The sequence below is a fragment of the Triplophysa dalaica genome, chromosome 21 (assembly GCF_015846415.1).
Source record: "Triplophysa dalaica isolate WHDGS20190420 chromosome 21, ASM1584641v1, whole genome shotgun sequence".
Classification (NCBI taxonomy): domain Eukaryota; kingdom Metazoa; phylum Chordata; class Actinopteri; order Cypriniformes; family Nemacheilidae; genus Triplophysa; species Triplophysa dalaica.
Window position 1 is genome coordinate 8,735,769 of NC_079562.1, and position 20,053 is coordinate 8,755,821.

The 20,053-nt window shown below is 39.2% G+C and overlaps 1 protein-coding gene across 3 annotated transcripts in view; it reads left to right on the forward strand.

Annotated features, from left to right (window-relative positions):
* Positions 1 to 20,053, forward strand: part of plekha6 (pleckstrin homology domain containing, family A member 6) — an 80,044-nt gene that overhangs the window by 16,209 nt on the left and 43,782 nt on the right. Inside the window, exon 2 of one of the 3 annotated variants that reach the window (XM_056735288.1) lies at positions 491 to 616. Coding sequence is in view for 1 of the 3 variants with exons in the window: in XM_056735285.1 (XP_056591263.1) it covers positions 10,750 to 10,790 (41 nt within the window). In the remaining 2 variants the exon portion in view is untranslated. Of the gene's footprint in view, positions 1 to 490; positions 617 to 10,447; positions 10,791 to 20,053 lie in introns of those variants that run through there. The other 2 variants (XM_056735289.1, XM_056735285.1) reach the window with 2 other exon arrangements.

Consider the following 20,053-nt stretch of genomic DNA (forward strand, 5'->3'; position numbering starts at 1 on the left):
TCTCTGGGGATCACTGTCTTTACTACGACTATTAGCCCTGCCCAAATGCTCAGTCAAGCTCTTTCTTATGGCTGGCCACGGTGCACCTGACCTCAGTCCTTTCCATTTATTAAAAATATGTCTCCATGGCTTCCTTTCTTTAAAAGAGCCATGATTTCGCTGTGAAGAAAATGAAGTGCATTTTGATGTTTAAAAAAGGAAGATTACGGATTTTACTTATGGGGCCCCTGCGGATGTACTCTCTTATTTATTTTCTCTATTGAATCTGGATTGGAGCGGGAAAATGCTTTTATTACGTTCTACCCTCCTTCAGAACCAGTAAGGGATTTACCCCAAGGTTCATGAGTGGAGGAAATAAGGGGGAAATCATCGTCTAAGGGCCACCGATGGTTTCAAGTTTCACCTTCTTTTACCCTGGAGCTTTTGAGCTTCGCTCACTCACTCACTCTCTCTCTCTCTCCCATTCTTCCTTTCTCTCCCCCTCTGCCAGCCACCCCCCTTTCAACCACACCACGCTTCAGGAGCTCAGTTAGGAGAAGAGGAGAGGGAAGCAGAGAAGGAAACGCATCGCGACGACCGAGAAGCGTAGATTCGCAGAAACCAAAACTCCCTGAAGGTAGGAGATCCTCTTTCTTGTCGGGGAACTCCAATTGGGAAAAGAGAGAATGGAAACTGTTATATTTTGCATCTGATGCCGTTGATTTTTGTTCTGGTGTTTCTCGGTTGTTAGCTACGACACAGATGTGAGGTAATCAATGGATGCATGCGTGCTTGCGAGTGCGTGTTTGATGTATAGAGGCTATGCAATACAAGGCGTCTAGACAGAGGTGCATGCTTGGGGTTGTTTTGATGCATTGTTTGGAGATCATAAGCTTTTTTTTAAGATAGATTTTGCATATCTAGGGTAATAATGAAAGTAACATAGTTATTAGTCAACAATTCTTGATCTTGCTGATCAAAGGCAAAGACGTCTTCTGGCATTAAAGTAATAGTACACCCAAAATTCTTTTGAGAAAATCATACAGGTATGAAATGATAAACGGTGACCGAATTTCCATTTTAGGGTGAAATATCACTTTAATTCTGGTTCTACAACTGATCTAAAAGAACACAGAAAGCTAGATTTACTGACTCATAAATGGTGATTCATCTTCAGGTGAGCCTAAAGGCAGCAAAAACAGATCATGTGTAGGAAAAATATAGGCTCACTTTAGAACAGGCTGGGACAGATGTTGTGTTAGATCACAGGAATGGCCAGGTGTACAGTCAGTCTTCGACAGGAATGTGTCTTTACATCCTTAAACGGAGCAAAAACTATAATTATACACATCGATCCGAGGTTGCGTTGCATTTCTCGTCGTTGCTTCACAGTCTTCTTCTACGTATAATTTACGTTTTTCTAGTGATGACCAAGCACCTGGTTTATGAGTCTGGTATCGCTCAAAATCTTGAAAATGTACATTTTGTGTTGTGATCCTGTAGTCTGTCGATATACATCCTTGCATGCTGGGTTTAACCTTCAATTAGCATAAGCCACGAGGCAGCTAAAGCATTTAAATGGGAGGCCATAAACTCTCTAGCTTAATTTGAGTGAGCTCACGGAAGAGCCTAGTTGTGGTTCTGCTGCCGATTTGAGACGTGGTCATTTTTATTCTACTGTATATTTGGAGTTTAGTGGGAAATGCAGAGATTTTAACTTGTGATGGGAAGGATGCCATCATTCAGGCAAACTTTATATGACATCACATTCAAACCATCTACCCACAATGCATTGATAGCATACGTTTGGTTGTAATGACCAACTTTTTAAACATGTGTACAACATTGCAAGTTTATATATGATCCTTGTGTCACTGTTACTATGGCTTGAAAGGGTAAAGTCAGTTGGCGTTAAGCCGGTTTGGCAGTCGTCACATTGCTGCTCTATGGGGTGGGCTGCCGTCCCTTGACGTGACTAGCACAGAGTGAATAGTCGCCTCGGTGTCTGGATGGTCAGACTTGGCACTGCCTGACGGATCGAGAGAGGTGAACAATAAGCTTGAGGATGACAGACAGGAGAGGAGAAGAATACCCACAATGCCCTGCTTGTGTCCTATGTCTGAGGAGCTTTTTAGCATCTCAGGGTGGGAGTTTGATGTTTATCTGGAATTTGTGTCGATAAAGACAGGTTTAAACACACCTCTTTCTAATTACTCTTGCAAGAGACAGCATAACAAGCCTCTTTGAAGACGGTTTCCAATGAAAGTTTAAAAAAAAATCTTGTTTTCAGTAAAAATGTCTGAAAATGTTTAAATCAAGATACATTTACTTTAGAAGCAAAATGACTAGCAATGTTTAGTCTTGTTTTCTCAAATAAATATAAAAATTGAGTCAGGTTATGCTTAAAACTAACAAAAATATCTGCCATGTGTTAAGACAAATAAACGGAATTCTAGTTTCAATTTAATAAAAAATTGTATCCCCTGGCAGATTTTCTTTTGTTTTGGCCATAAATTCACTAGTAAATAAGCTCTTATTCCTTAATGTATTTTGTCATTTTGCTTATCAAGTAAATGTATCTTGATTTCATTTGTAGACATCTATACTGGAAAACAAGTCAAAAACACAATTCAATTCATTCATGACAATGGGCGAAGGAAAAGGACTTTTTTACTAAAATGTTAATAAATTACAGACAGAATGATCTCTATTATTAAAGATTAGATTTTTTTAATGGGGTGAAATATTACCTGGAAAATTCAATTGTTTATCAATTCTCATACTTGGGGGACAGGGATTTATTTTTAAGTGCACAGGTAATCTGGTAAAAATGTTTGGACAAGTTGTACCCGGATGTCAAAGTACAATGGCATTAAATCACATACCGTGAATGTACCAAGGCCTGAGAGCTCTAAAATCATTAGGATTCTACACAGAGATCCTTAAAATGAAGCCAGGGCTCAATAAAAAGTCAAAAGACTGTTGTTTAGAAGAGGATTCAACCTCAAAGAGCTGAAGCAGTGAGATGAAACTGCACCTTGTATTGTCTGCTCTTGATTTACTCTGCAGGGCCATCTGGGGTCCTAATTAGGACCAGTGTTATTAACTATGGACAGTTTCCACAGGCGTGTCCCTCCACACACACACATACACACAGTGTAAATTAGAGCCTTCGGTTTGTCTGTACACTGTCTGCACAAGTCACTGACTCCCACATCTCAGTCCCTGGAGCATCATTTGGATGTCTAATATATGAGGGAGCAGAATAAATGAGGTGGTGCACAGGAAGTCATATCAGACGGGGATCAGGAGAGCAGTTTGACTTATGGCAGTTTAGTGACATGCTTCTTTGTTCAGTGAAATGCTTTGCCTTTTAATTGCTCTTTGAGCGATCCTCACTCGTTCTGCTGGGCTGCTCTCTTGGCATGGAGATGTTTTTGGCAGATGTCCAGCTGGGCTGCTGTTATGACTGAAACTTTGCTGTAAATGAACGCCTCGTGGTATTTAAATACTGCAGTATTAAGGAATATCTTTGTAACAAAATTCATCAAAAGGGAAGGAAGGAGTCGGGAACCGGCAAACATTTAAACATTTAATAAATTAATATAACAGCCAGGGAGGCACGGTGGCTTAGTGGTTAGCACGTTCGCCTCACACCTCCAGAGTTGGGGGTTCGATTCCCGCTTCCGACTTGTGTGTGTGGAGTTTGCATGTTCTCCCCGTGCCTCGGGGGTTTCCTCCGGGTACTCCGGTTTCCTCCCCTGGTCCAAAGACATGCATGGTAGGTTGATTGGCATCTCTGGAAAAATTGTCCGTAGGGTGTGAGTGTGTGAGTGAATGAGTGAGTGTGTGTGCCCTGCGATGGGTTGGCACTCCATCCAGGGTGTATCCTGCCTTGATGCCCGATGACTCCTGAGATAGGCGCAGGCTCCCCGTGACCCGAGGTAGTTCGGATAAGCGGTAGAAAATGGATGGATGGAATATAACAGCCGGCGGCCCCTCACGGACGACCGCCGGCGAACATAACATAAACAACAAATATATATATATATAAATACAAACGTAAAACAAGTTCGGGCCCGGTCCTCTCTCTCCGACGGTCCGGTCGCTCGTTCCTTTTATGCTCCCATCTCCTACGTGATTCGAGCCCGGTGTGCGCACAGCTGGCGCTAATTCACAATTACTCACCGGACTCGAACCACGGTCTCGCCCCGCCTACTCTACTACAATCTTAGATGTAGAAGTAACACAAACTTTACTTTTTTAATAACTGGCAGTAACTTGGTGTCATCTTGGCGATTCATTTATATGTTGAGTGTGGTTTTATTTAGTCCAGTTCACATCTTCAATGTTTTGACTATAGTGTTTTGATAGTAAAAATAAAGGGATGGTTCGCCCCCGAAAAATGTTGTCATCGGTTAGTCACAGTCTTGATTTTTTGAAGAATGTTGCTCATCGCATAACGGCGGTACCCATTCACTTCTGTTGTATGGACACAAAACCAGTGCAAGGCAACGGAAACTGTCGCTTTTTGATTTCACAACATTTTTCAAAATATCTTCTGTGTTCTACAGACAAAAGAAAGTCATACAGGTTTGAAATGACAAGAGGGCGAGTAAATTATGTAAGATTTTTTTTGGTGAACTATCCTTTAAAATATCATCTGGTTTTTATATTTTAGTATAACTGTAGTTGACCTTATCTACTAGTACACAAGCCTCTTTTTGGTGAGAAAATCATGTCTAAACTCATGACTGTAAGTCAGGTACTCTAAGTACGTCTTTTTGGTTTCAAACAATAACCCTGTGATTTGGATGTGATCATTTCCCATGATGCAAAATATAGATTTTAAAACGAGTACAGTAAGGCTGAGAGGAGCAACTTAGCCCTAAATAAGAAAAATAACATCCGTCTGGAGGTATATACTTTTAAGCTTGTAGAAACCTGCTAATAACACCCCCAGTATATTGCCTCAGGTAAAGAGGAGGAACAGAACCGGAGTTAAATACCTGTCTGATGAGACGTCAGTGAGATAGAATGCACCTTTGTCTAAACATGGCCGAGTGTCATCGCAAGGGGTGTTGACATGTTTTAGATTGTGTACTGGGTAGCGCATGCTGCAATGACACTCAGTACAGTACGCTCTCCAAAACAAATCTCTGCCCGGCGATGCTCCTACAGAGCCCAATCCATCTGGATGCAACTGTTGTAAACATTTTTCAGTCCATGGAGAAAAGCTTTTCATCATTTTCTGTGAACTGCTACTAACCTGACCCGGTCACTATAAGGAGTTCTGGATAAAACAAAATAATGAGCTCTATGAATGTGCTGCGCATGTTGTTTCTGAATTGTTGCCAAGAAATAGCTTTCCTCATGAACACATTTAGTGTGATTTATGTGGTTTTAATTTGTCAAGAGAGACAGCTGGATTATACTTGCTGTATGGCCACATGGTGTCAATGTTATGCATTTTGTGGAAGTGTGTATCACACTGTTTTCTCAATTAAATTCAAGAAATATAAATCGTATATAACTGCCATCATTCTGATATGTAAATATTTACACAATCCATTATTTTCAACAAATCTTTTAACAGTTTATGATATGTAAATATTTACACAATCCATTATTTTCAACAAATCTTTTAAAAGTTTATGCAATGACAGTTCACCTATTTATTTCATGAAAAAGGAACTTAAGTGTAATGTATACATTTTATATACATTTATTGTAATGTATAAATACACAAGCTGCTCTACAGAGCGCGTTTCATAAATACGTTATCCCCTTCGGCAAAGAAGCAAAAACGTTCCGACATTTCCTGTGTCAGTCACGTTAGTGCTTCGAAAGGGATGGGTGGAGTGAGCCATTGGTTGCAATTCGCAATCTCACCACTAGATGCCGCTACATTTCTCCTTTAAAACCAATGCTTATTTTGTAGGGAATACAATATATGAGAAACATCAAAGGAAAGTGAAAGAAACAAAAAATTTGTTTGCATGGATAAAATAAGGCAAACTATAGCTTGTTTGATCATTTAAGTGGTAAAGTTTTGTTGCAAGTCCAGTGCAATGCATTTGGTCTCTAGCTGTTATCAGTGCAAACTCGCACCTCTCTAGAGATTCCAAAATTAGCGCAACCGTGTTTAAGATAAAAGGTTAAGTGCTCTCTACCCAGTGGGTTAGTCCACTCAGAGTAAGTGGCATACAGCCGCAAATAGCCTAAATTCCTCTTGTACGCAGAACCTGCCTGTACCTGTTCTGTTTTAGTCTTACTTAAAGGGATAGTTCTCCCCAAAATATTTTATTTCTCATTATTCACTCTCATGTGGTTCAAAACTGGTATATGACTCTTTCTTCGGTGGAACACAAAAGATATTTCGAAAAATGTAGTTTTGTGTCCATACAGTGGAAGACAATTGATGTCCATTGTTGTTTTAATACCAATGTTCTTCCAAATATCTTCTTTTGTGTTCCACAGAATAAGTTAATAATAAAATAAATCAAATTTTTGGGTGAACTCTCCCTTTAAGCTGATCTTTCAACCCTCCATGAAAGCTATTGTAGTCGAGTGTTCTAGTTTGCTGTAGACATGAAGCCAGTAACGGGAATGAGCAGGTGCCCCTTATAGTTTTGAGAAGAGACACTTGTGGCCATGTTGGTTTACAGATTAGTGCTAAATTACAAGTTAATGGTCTTGAATTAAAACAAAGGATTGTAGTGCTGGAATGTTTTAATTGGCTCGAGAAGGAGGAGATTTGTGGTTCTTACGAGACGTTGGACCCCAGGCAATGAATCAAGCTGCTGTGTGGTCGAACAAACGGAGCTAAGTAACATTCCCCAGCGGGCCTCGCCCGAGCATGCGTGCGCCTCGGATTATCTTGCTGCGTTGAAAGGAGTCAACGTACGTGTGACTGTTTGTGTGTGAGTGGATCCAGAGCGGCTGGCCATCTGTGTTGACTCATTCTTGATAAAGTCACTGAATTTTAGAGCCATGACAGGTTGATGTCTGACCTCGGTTAGAGCTCAGGGCAGAATTAGAGGTGAAACAAATTCCTTATGTTGAGAGACATTACCAGACCACATCACTTCTGAAAACCTCATCTCCAGTGTTCTGCTGTACTCAAATAAGAGTAAGAACATGGCGTTAGCAATGGGTAGTCATGGGTACGCTTTGGATAAAAGGGTTTGCCAAAATGTATGAATAAAAAAAAATGTATGTGTTAAACTTAATTAATAAAATATAATAAATGCACAATAATTAATTAAAATAAAGCTTGAATTTATTTAAATGCAAGAACCTCTAGGGAACTGTTTTTGTTCCCGTCCAGCTAGTTTTGTCCCTAATGAACAGATTGCATGTTGACTCTGTGTGAGTGTGTGTTTGTTCTGGTTACATAAGAATAACCACATGCAAATGCCCCCCTCCACACACACACAGTGTCTTCACACAGTTGCAGTGTCCCTCTTCTGGTACACACACACCTTACCGTTTCAAATATATATGTGTGTTTATGCAAGACTAGAGAGCTGGCACTTACTCCATGGTGACCGGAGAAGCATAAATAAGCCACCTGTCCAAAATCTCCAAGCACAAGCTTTAGGGCCAGTCTGTATGGCCCTTCACATGTACAAATTTTCAGTGTCTGTTCTCATTAGGTTATCACAGTCGTACAAATGAGGTTCTTTTCAGCCAGTGTGTGTCACTGTGGTCCCGTTTGGGCATTAATGTTTTTGGCAAAATGTAAGTGTAGAGAGATTCAAAGTAGGGATGGAAAGAGGCGGGGACCGGCAGACATTTAAATAAACATTTAATCAAATAAAATCAAAAGTAAAAAGACACACGGCCTCCCCTCACGGTCGACGGCCGGCGAATACAACATTAATACAAACATAAACATGTTCGGGCCCGGTCCTCTCACTTCGACGGTCCGGTCGCTCGTTCTCTTATGCTTCCGATCTCCTACGTTATTCGAGACCGGTGCGTGCACAGCTGGCGCTCATTAACAATTACTCACCGGTCTCGAACCACGGTCTCGACCCGCCTACTCCACTATAGTAAGCTTAATGCCTTACCGTCATACATTTTACATGTTTGTGCCACTTTTTACCCATTTGTGACCCTGGATCACAAAACCAGTCTTAAGTGGCATGGGAACATTTTTAGTAAAAGACAAAAATACATTATATGGTTCAAAATTATAGATTTTTCATTTAAGCCAAAATTCATTAGGATATTAAGAAGAGATCCTGTTCCATGAAGATATTTTGTAAATTTCCCACCCCATTAAATATATAAAAACTTTATTATTTTGAGTGGATGGCCTGCCACCCTGATAACAACTTCAAAGGCAATTTTCTAAATATTTTGATTTTTTGCACTCTCAGAGTCCTGAGTTTTAAACCGTTGTATCTCAAGCTGATATTGTCCTATTCTAGCAACTCATCAACAGAAAGCTTATTTATTCAGCTATAATAATGTTAATAATAATAAATTCACCTTTAATCATGTAAAATCTCAATTTTGAGCCATAAGACTGGTTTTGTTGTTCAGGGTCATATTTGTGTATCACATATCTGTTGTATGATGCGGTTTGAACAAGGAGGTTATTGAATAGGAAATAAATATGACCTTTCTTGGCAACGCCACATCTCACCAATTGACATATTACGGAGATTTCAAAGCGGATTGGATTGAATGATCTCACTGAGAAGCCGTCGACCCCACGGGCATGTGCAGTAGATCAAGCCTAGGAACAGCCTTAAGAATGATATTTTGATAAATAAATACATTTTAAACGTACAGTAAACTATAATGAATGTGTTTAAATAACTTGTTAGACTGCCTATAAATTATGATTAAATGCTGACAAATGATCAAATACTGAAAGACTTAATTTTTTTTGTCAATACAGTAAACATTCTTTTTTAATTTTCTGACACAACAACAAGAATCCACTTGAAGGCAAATTCCATATTTATTCTCATCCTCATCTTTGTCCGAGTTTTGGGATGTCCAGATATGTTTTGCCTTCCTCCCTCGTCTTGAACTTATTATGTTTGTAAGAAAGCAGCCAGAGTGACTGATAAGAACGACAGAGAGTCATGTGGAATGTGCAGTGATATATGGAGGCCCTGTGAGGGCTCTTGACCGGGTATCTGTGCAAAACTTGGGAAACAAGTGGCTGCAATTCAAACCCTAATGGGAAATGCCTGGCCATCAGATGCCAGGATGAGTTATGCGGACATTCTTTATTAGGAGTTTGTTTTGGGAATGAAGAGCTGGGACATTGTATGTGTAAACTCTATCCATTTATAAAATCAGAAAGGTTCAAAATGTTTGTACCGAGCTGATAAATCTGTGGAGGATTTGTGCAATGGCAACATCATGTAGCACTCTGCATGTTTGTGAACAAACAGTTGACCTTGGAAATCTTGAACTAAAGTGCAGTAAACTTGTTGGCAAAGTCTACACAGACTCATTAGCTTGTTTTTGATTGTGATGAACTGTTTCTGGTGATGAGTTTTTGTAGTTGAGGAACAGTAATCAGAAACATTATGTTCTCTTACATTCTGATGTAATAATTAACAAATTGTGGCCTCTGCAAGGCTTTGGTTTGAATATTAAAAAGTAACTAGCCTGATTATTAAAGGGATAGTTCACCAAAAAATTCAAATTCTGTCATCATATCCTCACCCTAATGCCATTTCAAACCTGGATGACTTTCTGCAGAACACAAAAGATATTTTGAAGAATGTTGTTAACCAAACAACACTGGACTCCAAACAACACTGGACTCCAAAACCACTGAGACATTCCTCAAAATATCTTTTTTTGTGTTTTGTTTTTTAATTTTGGGTGAACTATCCCTGTAAGTGTCTTGCCTAACATTTGTTTTAAACCCTGGGGTATCTTTCTAGAGATACTTATTAAGGCCTTCTATAAAAAGCCAAATTTTCGAAATGATGTCACAATTTACCTCATACTGTGTTCTGAAATACCTTATTCAAACCTATAGATATTCAGTAAATATTTCCCTCAATGTTTTAACTCCAAAATCAAAACTGACAAAAGCTATAAAACATTTGTAATCACAAGTCCAAGCAACGGAAAATCCGAGCATTAAAAAGTTTTGACAGGGCAGTTTTTATGCTCGATGACGGATGGCTCAATGTTCATCCAAACCTCATATGAATTGCCCTACTTCACCATGTTATGTAATGTTCTGCAGCCCATTAGCACAGAATAAGTGGCCCCCACGTTCACCACCCCTGTCGATGGTACAAACAAATTTAAGCAACGCTTTGTTTTGTTAACCCATGAGGCACGAGAGGCGAAAGGCCACGGAAAGATTTAAAGGATGGTCTTCTGAGCCAATCGGTGTTAATGATTAGAGAAGAAACATATCTGCAGAAGTTAGGCGGCGGGCAGGGTCTGCGCTGTGGGTGTGCGTGGGGGATACGTAGGGGAGAGAGAGTGAGGGAGAGAGAGAAAAGCCACTGTGCTTAAATCCAGCTGGCTGCCTCGCCGGGAATGTAATCCATATGTGCGGGCGGGTTCAGCTGCAGGAGAAAGAAAAGATATTACCCGCAAAGAAGCGATTGTTTCTGCTTTTCTGGTTCACATTCCACTCATACTGGCCTCTGGCCCCGTTTCAACGGCCGATGTAGAAAAAGAGGTGAAGAAGAAAGACAAAGTGAAAGTTGGAGATCGTAAGCAAAGTCTGAAGGAACTGTGGATAACAGTATAACGGATAAGAAACAGAGAAGAATGGAAGAGACAGAAGACAAAACAGAAGAAGGCGTACCGAGGTGGGTCATCTTTGTTTTATAGTTTATGCCGGCTTGGATGCTGAGGTGGAACTTTTGTGCTGCGCTGTTTGGATTATGTCTGGATAGGAAGCTAAAGGAGACGGTGTGTGTGTGTGTGTGTGCAAGACAAACGGACGGGGGCGTGGGTCTTCTGCAGAATCCAGCAGTTTGGAATATAGTAAATTTGAGATATTACAGCAATATCTGGTAAGGCTACGTGGCATTTCCTGAGTTAAGCGCTTTCAGCATTGACTCATGAGAAGTTTGGACTTTCATTGCATTGCTTTCTTTTGATGTTAATAGGTAACCATTTGAATTCTAAAAGTGCCTCTTATCATCATGGTTTGTTTGCATATTGTGCATTTGTGTGCTTTCTTAGGCCTTGTATTGCCTTTCTGTGCAGGTTTAAAAAAAGGTAAAACAGACATGTTCACTTGTTTGTCTTTGAAGCGAAGACCACCTGATATCATTTTGGTTGCAAGCATACCGCCTTCAGCAATTTCGAGTTTCCAGTCGCCGCATCACACTGACAATGAGTTACTTGTGTGGCACAACAAGAGAAGAGTATCAGATTTAAGCCCCCTATCCCTTTACATGCTTGTTAAACTTGATCAATTATAAATCACCTTGTCTAGTTTGTTTACAAATATCGTGATGTGAAAAAAAAATGTTGATAGGTTTGAAAAATGTATGTATATTATTTTCTGCAGATATGAGGAATAAAGGGTATAAAGGGGGGAGTGTACTAGCGGAGGTGCAGGAGAACCTTTTGGGAAATATGGCAAGCAGGAGAATTCTGACTGGAAGAATTTAAACGTAACCCTTAAACACATACTGGTAGTAAAGTTCAAAGCTTCAATTCGCTGTCAGGCAAGAATAACACCGTTCGGTGTAGTAAAATAATGCCCTCAGTCTGAAAATAAAGCCAAGTGTAGAGAATGACCATCTCCTGACAGCACAGTTCACCCCAAAATGAAAATTCTTTCTTTACTCTCCCTCAAATTGTTCCAAATCTTTATAAATGTCTTTTTCTGCATCTGTTGTCTCTGCTTTAGCTTGACCTAGTTCTTTTCTGACCTGATGCAGGAACAGATGTACAAATAGGACAAACTTGGGCTGCTGTATGGCCCGGGACCAATCTGATAGGCCTGCGAGAGATCAGGGCTGCCATGTCACATAGCTGTGTGCTCTCCAAAAGTTGTTTGTCCTTTTTCAGCCTTTCTCATTCTCTTTCTACTGTTTAGTAAACGACACTGATCTTAAATCTACAATAAATGAAAAAATCTTAATTGCAGACACAATTGTGTTTTCCTTTGAGAAGCTCTCATAACAAGTCATCTTTTATTTCACACTAAAGGCACGTCAGGCTTCTATTGATAGTTGATTCGTGTTTTGTCAACATTTGATATGTGCTGCGCTCTGAGAGCATAACACTTTGTCTAAAATGTGTTTAATCTCATTACTGGAAGTAATTGAATGAGAAGGGCTCTCAAAATAGATCTTTATGTGTTAATTTAGTTGTAGTCTGGGGATGGTATATCTAAATTTGCCCTTGTTTGCTGAATATATTTATTTATTTTTATAGATGGACCCGGTTAAAACATAGCAGCATGGTAGAAGCAGGTTTTTCTGCAGGGTTGTACAAGTAATTGTAATTTCCATTAGATTTTTTGCAGACATGAGGGTTTTCTTCATAACTCATTTTAAAGGATGTCTTGTGTGCTTGTTTTCACATGATTAATTGAGTTCTGTTGGCTTTTCCAAAACATGTTTTCGCATACACGTTTAATCCACCTCATTTCAGTTTCTTACAATTAGATTTATTTTCCATATGTTATCAGCAGATTTGGCCTAGACTCTACAGTGAGAATAGTTTATGTTAGCTCAAGGAGGAAATTACATGAACTAATTATAGAAGCTGTGGTTGGATTTCAATCCCTTTAAACTGAAGACCATGCCACATTTGCTACCCTTATCTGTGAGTTATTATAGATGTGTTTACATTTAGGCCAATGTAGCTTAAAGAGCTCAGTATAGTAAAATCTGATATAATAAAGCATAACTAGCATAAGCATAAGTGTTCATTAGCAGTAAAAAGTATTTTAAACTTAAACAGTTGTGGACATACACTAGCACCATCCCAAGCCTATAATTGAATGTTTCTTATTATATTAAATTACTAAATGTTCTCAAAATGCATTTTAAAACACATTCATTTGGGTTTTAGGGTTCATTTCACACCCAGCATTTTACAAATACTGGACTAACAGAGCTGCCCTACTCATCTTAAATTGTATTGGAAGGGCTAGAATAAATGGAATGCTTTATTGGAGAAGGATAGGATGATTTTGTCCCTGCTTTGTTAGAAACATTTCGGTGTCTCGAATTCCTAATGTCCTGTATTGTCAACTTATATACAGTAGTACTAGTCATAATTTAAGACCAGGCATGCAATAAAATGATGTTTTTTTCTCAAAAACCAATGCAAGGCAACGTACTGTAATGGATAGAGGAATGAAAATATGAAATGATTTACCATCAGAAATTAAATCTTTTTTTATGTAAAATGTGTCACGGTCCTGCCACGCTCAGTCATGCTTTTCAAGGCTTGTGTCAGGGTCGTGACAGTCCCACATGTTTTGTGTGGAAGCACATTGCCATTGTTTGTTTTCGGTGTGCCATGTGCTCTCCTGTCTCATCTCCTGACCCCGCCCCCTCTTTCCTCATTTATTATCTCGTCGTTGTTCCCCTCATCTGTTGCCCTCATTATTTGTTCCATATTTAATGCCCTTGTGTTTGCCATCTTGTGCCGGTACGCTTTGTGTATATTTGTACCTGAGTACTACTTGTACTTCCTGCGAAGTCAAGTCATGACAAGTCTAGTTTCAGTCAAGTTTATTGTTTTTAGTCTAGTTACTCTGTTTATTGAATTTTGTCAAGCTCCCTGTTATTTTACCCCTTGGGGGTTATGTTTTTTCCCTGTTTTTTGTCAATAAAATCTGTCAACTCGCTGTTGACTGCGGGTTCTGCCTACCAATCCTCCCAAAATTGATGTTTAAAAAATCTTTAATGGAATATTTAATGGCACAATGTATAGCAAATGGTTAGTTTTTATTTTATTTTGTATCTTTTATTGACTTGGTGTTTATTGTTGTTGTTTGATGTAGTTTTGTGTTTTATACTTGTTGGGACAAAATTTCAGCTTATTGCACAGAAATTTGCCTTTACTTACCCTCATCACATTGCTTTTGTAGACTTTCCAGTACATGGTAAATTACTTGCTATCAGGGTTTGAAGGAAAAGGTGAATTATTAACCCAATAAACTGTTTTACTGCATTCTGTCCCCAAAAGCATTTTACTGCACACACCTGTCACTTAACAAACATAAAACATGGATGCAAAACAGCAAAGTTTGATCAAACGGAATTGTTTTTATTGATTTGTTACTTATAGTGACAAAATGTTTCAGATCTACAAACCCAATTTAAGGAGATAGGTCACCCCAAAATAAAAATTCTGTCATCCACTTCTCACCTTATTTGGAAGAATGCTTACAACCAAACAGTTCTTGGACCTCATTGACTAAAATAGTAGAAAAATTACTTTATGTACTTTTTTGTTCTGTTTGATGTAGGACATCAAGCAGTTCTGGGTCACCTTCGACTACCATTGTTATTTTTCCTACTATGATGGTCAATGAAGTCCAGGAACTGTTTGGTTCCAAGCATTCGTCCAAATATCTTTCTCTGTGTTCAACCAAACAAAGATCTTTCTACTGTTTTGGAACATCATTCATTTTTGGGTTAACAATCCCTTTAATCGCAGTATTAAATAACCTGTTGAGCTCACAAAATGTTCCACCGTTTTAACAGTGTGCAACAGTTAGAAGACGTGTGATCAAGGAATCAGTATTCGTCTGAAGCCGTCATGGTGTTTGTCGAGCTAAAAGGCAGGTCGTAGGCCACATTCCTTATATGATGTCCAAATGATTGTGTGTACTTACATTCTTTTGCTTTTACGCCAGCCTTAAGCCGTGTCTTGTGGATGGGGACTTGTTAACTCCCTTGTGTTCCTAAAAGGATCTTGTCTCACACTTAATCTCTTGTCTCAAGAGTATAAACGTCCTTGATGCACCCTGGTTAAGTTGATGGATCCAGAAGTACATCCACGAGAGGTAACAAAGAGACCTACGACAGCCTACCAAAACAAATCTATTGCATTGGATTGATCCGTTATGGCCCTCATTTGTCATTTCCTGTGAACCTGTGTTTGCTTTTGCGAAATCTTTCATGTCTGGAATTTTTTATATGTTATGTTCCACTAGAGTATTACACATAGGTATTACACACTTAATTATTGTATCTCTTACTGGAAACACACAAATAAATAAAGTAGCCTATAGATTAAATGCACTGTAAATTGCTGTGAATAAATGCACCTTCCAAACGCATAAATTAATTTTATTTTTGTTATTCCAATGCATATGTCGCTATAAATGCTTGAACCTGCTGTTTCTTCAGAATTTTTTTTTTTATTACTGCCGGTTTCCATTGTTCAAGTAATCGCATATTCAACCATGTCAAACTTTGAATCATACCATACTTTGCATATCTGAGCAGACAAACTTGATCTCACTTGATAGTTTTGTATTTTTTATTATGTTATTATGTTATTATAACGTGCTGTTAAGAAGAATGACAGGCGGTCTGAGAGATGTTTCCTTTCAATGGACATGAAGATTTGTGGAGATGATAAAAGTGTTTAGAGAAGATGAAAGTGTGCCCGTGCTCTTATAGTGCAGTTATTAAGTCTTATGTGATCTCACAACACTTTTGCTTGCCAGGGTAGAATAGAATTATTGCCAACTGTGGGATTAGATAACTCATATCTAACCTGATCTGATTTAACAGTAGCACCTGCACCTACATCAACACGGTTTCAGGGCGTCCGAGGTCAGTTCTATTCATTTTGACAAGTGAAACTATAATCACAGGCCCGTGTGTGTATTCAAGCCTGCAAGTGTATCTGACACCTTTTGTTCAGGTTGCGTTTGTTTGTTTTATTAATGCACCCGGATATGATGTCATTATATGGCTAAATCATAAATGACTCAAGGATGAGTGATATCAAAAGGCTGCGTGTTTTATTGTTTGATTGGAATCATAAATGCACATTTATCAGCACACGTAATTTGAGGAAATCTGGACATTTGACAAGTCTTTCCTTAGATAAACATTCACGGTTCCACCTTAAGTTGTGCAAATACCCCGAGCGGTGTTGAGGAATGAATCCTGGAGTTGGGAAAGAAAGCATCGGTCAGCAATGTTCTGGACGGTGTATTGTTTGACTTGGGCAGGGAACGCTCCCATCTGTGTAGATATCTCTATTAACAAGGACAGAAAGAGAGAGAGTAAAGGAACGGGGGTGAGACGAATTCGAGCTTTGACCAGCACTATTTGACAGTGGGCACTAACCACTCTCCACAATCGTGATGTCATCAGGGCGTGTCTGACAGATTTACAGTCTGCAATCTGGTTGGAGAGTTTTTGCCGTCCTGCTTGACTATTGTATTTTAAATTGTGGGTGTCTTTGAAATTTTTTACAGAAAAGCATGGAACAAAATGCAATCATGTGCTTTATCTTATTTGTGGATGCGTGTTCAACATTTCATGATTCATTGACTCGAGTGAAGTACGTAGGTCCCCTACAATCCTATAGCATTTAGGCTGTTCATTGGAACTGGGTTATCTGATCTTAAAATGAAGCTAAAAATTAAAATATGTATTTACCCGCATCTTGTTTCAAACCGGTATGTTTCTTTTTCGTAGAACCCCAAAGTGGAGATCCTTCAAATGGATACCCAATACCAATGCATAGTGACCACATCTGACAGGTAATAATAAAATTGAAGTAGCTCATGTGATTTACAAACAATATCACAAATCCTATTTAAAATTTGACATATGTGGTCACTATAAATTGTAGTTGAATGGTTTAGATTCTTCATCATTTTTTTGTTCCTTGGAAACATAAATGGCAAACCGGTTAGCAATGCCATGCGGGTTGGTAAATGACGAATGCGTTTTAATTTGTGTGTGAACTGTTTCTTTAAAGTCATGTATTAAATGCTGTTAAGTCAAATGAAAGCAGTTAAATGGACGTCATGCAAAACTGAACACAATACTCAATGGGATAGCCTTGAGGGAAGCCGTGTCAGCATCTCTCTTCCACCAGAGCGCATTGATCCATTTGGGTGAGCCTTGACAATCAATACAAACCGCAACTCCCATCATTAAACAGACACAGGTAAAATCCCACCTCTGCTCTTTTATTTTATTGCTTCAGCCTCTCTGTCTATCTCTCTTATTCTCTCTGCTATGAGATAACAGTGTTTTGAAGGCAGGGAGCCCTGGGCAGCTCTTGGCAGTTCATATTGTAACCGTAGCTTTGAAGAACATGAGGGGGAAGTAGTGGAAACTCCCTGTGTCGGTTCCCATGATGCCTCCTCCAGTGGACAGCCAGCCAAAAGCAAATTTATAAGTCGCTCTGGGATCCCCCACACTTCTGTTACTGAATTTTCAGATTTGTTTTGCTTTCCGGTAAAAATATCCATTACAGTACAAATCTATGTGAAATATACTTTAACATTCATAAATGAACAGTTCACCCAAAAATGAAAATCCTGTCATCATTTACTCACCCTCCAGTTGTTCCACATCATTTCTTTGTTTTGATGAACAAAAAGAAGGATATTGAAAGAATGCTTGTAACCAAACAATTCTTGGCCACCTTTGACTATTTCTTTGTTGATTTTGAAGAATGAAGGAAAGTCAATTCTGGGTCACTTTTGACTATCACTGTAATTTTTCCTACTATGGTAGTTAATGGTGGCAAAGAACTGTTTGGTTACAGGCATTCTTCCAAATATCTTTCTGTGTTCATCCAAACAAAGAAATTAATAATGATTTGGAACATATTGAGGGTGACTCAATTTTATTTTTGGCTAAACTGTCCCTTCAACACAACATTATTTGGATGGCTTTTTATCATGATTTTCTTCAATCTCATTATTTCAAGACAAGTACAGAATACTTCGAATGAAGCTGACCTTTTTTACATCACATGCATTTCTTCATGTTTTAAACATGAACCTAGATACATTTAGAAAACCCCCTGAAGCCCCCCCCCCCAAACAAAATATAGTACGGTATATATGAAATTACTTCACTGTATGTTTTCTGAGCACATGCCTTTACATCCCATAACATGTCCACACCATCACAACACATTCTTTACCATGTTATTTTGTGTTTTTGTCCACACCCCTCGCAACGTCGATACGCCATGAGCAGCAAGGGTTTCTATGTTAGTAATGAATGTTTTTAAGGTAGCACGTCTGGTGTGGAAACTGTTATGCAAGGATGTTACATTTTATTCTTTGGAAAGCACAACAAAAATACAATGGAATGAGTCATTGCATGTGCGGGTGAACTTGAGAATTGCAGCAGTTTGCGCTTTCTTTTCAATCTACCAAAAAAGTACAGTTAAAATTGACCACGAGAAATGGTCGACGGTGTTTTGTAATTATGAATGACACATTTATTTTCTTGTTTACAGTATTTATGAAGCCATATTGCATGCATTACAATATGTGTGTGTGTGTTTTATGGGTATTGACACATTGACCGGTAGCCGGCATTCTCCATCTCTCCAGTTGAAATAGTCACAGCGGAAATCTTTCTGTTTGAGCTTTTGAAAACAGTGAATGATCAAGTTTCAGCGGATCGCTTTTGTGGTTTGCTGCGAGATACTGCTGCTGCAAGCTCATTGGCAGCAGCGCTCCAGTCCATTTATACATCCCCCACCCTCTCCCTCTTTTCATCTCTACCCCCTCTTTCCTCTCTCATCCCACTCATCCTTTTGGCAGCCTGGCTGATGGCGGTAAGGATGTGGCCGTTGTGATGTGGCAACACATCGCCACCATCTTGGTGTTGCAAAGGTCAGAGGAGGGGCTTGTGATGACATCATCTCAGCCGGAAGAGGAGGAATGAAAACGTGCATACATACGCACAAGACACCTTCACTCGGTCCATTCATCATAGTCCTACCAGCATCGTTTTAATAGAGTGCTGGAGAATGAAATCACGGAGAGTTTGTCATCGTAATGACTCCTCCTCCTGAATATTGAATGAGGAGCCAGCAGATTAGTGAAGGAAATTCCCATCATTCCTGTTGGATGTGGATATGTATTATTTGATGCTATAACAGAGATGAGAAGGATAAAAAAGATGTGCCAAACATCTCATTCCTCCGTGTGTGACACAGTTGTCAGTTATGATCTTGGATTTGCTCGCAGCTGAAACCTGAACGCCTGCCAGGTGCTGAACACTAGCTGCTAGAGCATGATGGTTCCTGTTGCAGTAGCACATCATGACATCATGAAACATCAACTGTGATGTTCAGGGTTCACTTGGCAAGCGCTGTCGAGTGGGTGTTACGTGTCTCAATAGTATGAAGGAATATAAAAAAACTCAAAGCTGACATACAGTTTCCTAGTCAGATGCATTTGAGAAGTCAGAGGCTGCCAGTGATTTGCTTTCATGAGTTTGAAATAAGACATTCAACATTTTTCTGTTTTGAATTCAGAAACTGACAGTGAAGATTATATCGTGACTCACAATTTACAAAACAACACCGACTTATATATTGAGTATATGAGAAGATCATTATTCATATCCACGATAATAATTCCACCACCACACAATAACATAAATCACAAAAAAAATAGTTTATGACGTTCCCAGATGATCTTTGAGTGGGCGCAGTTGTTAGAGACACATAGACATACATTAAACAAATCGCTTCGATCCAGCAAGCACATATAAGCAACTCTCTGGCTGACCTCCGTTCTTTTACCACAAGGACATTTTTAATTTGAGTGAGCGCACCCTCGATACCAAGCGTATCGCTGAAGGATGGTATTAAATGCACAAACCCAGCAGGTAAATTGTTTGCAAATGGATATGCTTTTAAGACTCGCCAACTAACAGCATGCCACGTGTTGTCTTGTAGAGCAAAAACCAGACACATTATGGTGGTACATTCCACGGGAGCTCTGTATATTAGCATTAAATGAATGCCTGCTTTTGATTTTCGAGGTTTAATGAGGGATCAGGGCTAGTAAATAAATCGCTCTTCAACACCACGTGGATTAGCACAATCTGTACAAATGCAAACACTGACGTGTTTATGTTTTTAGTTT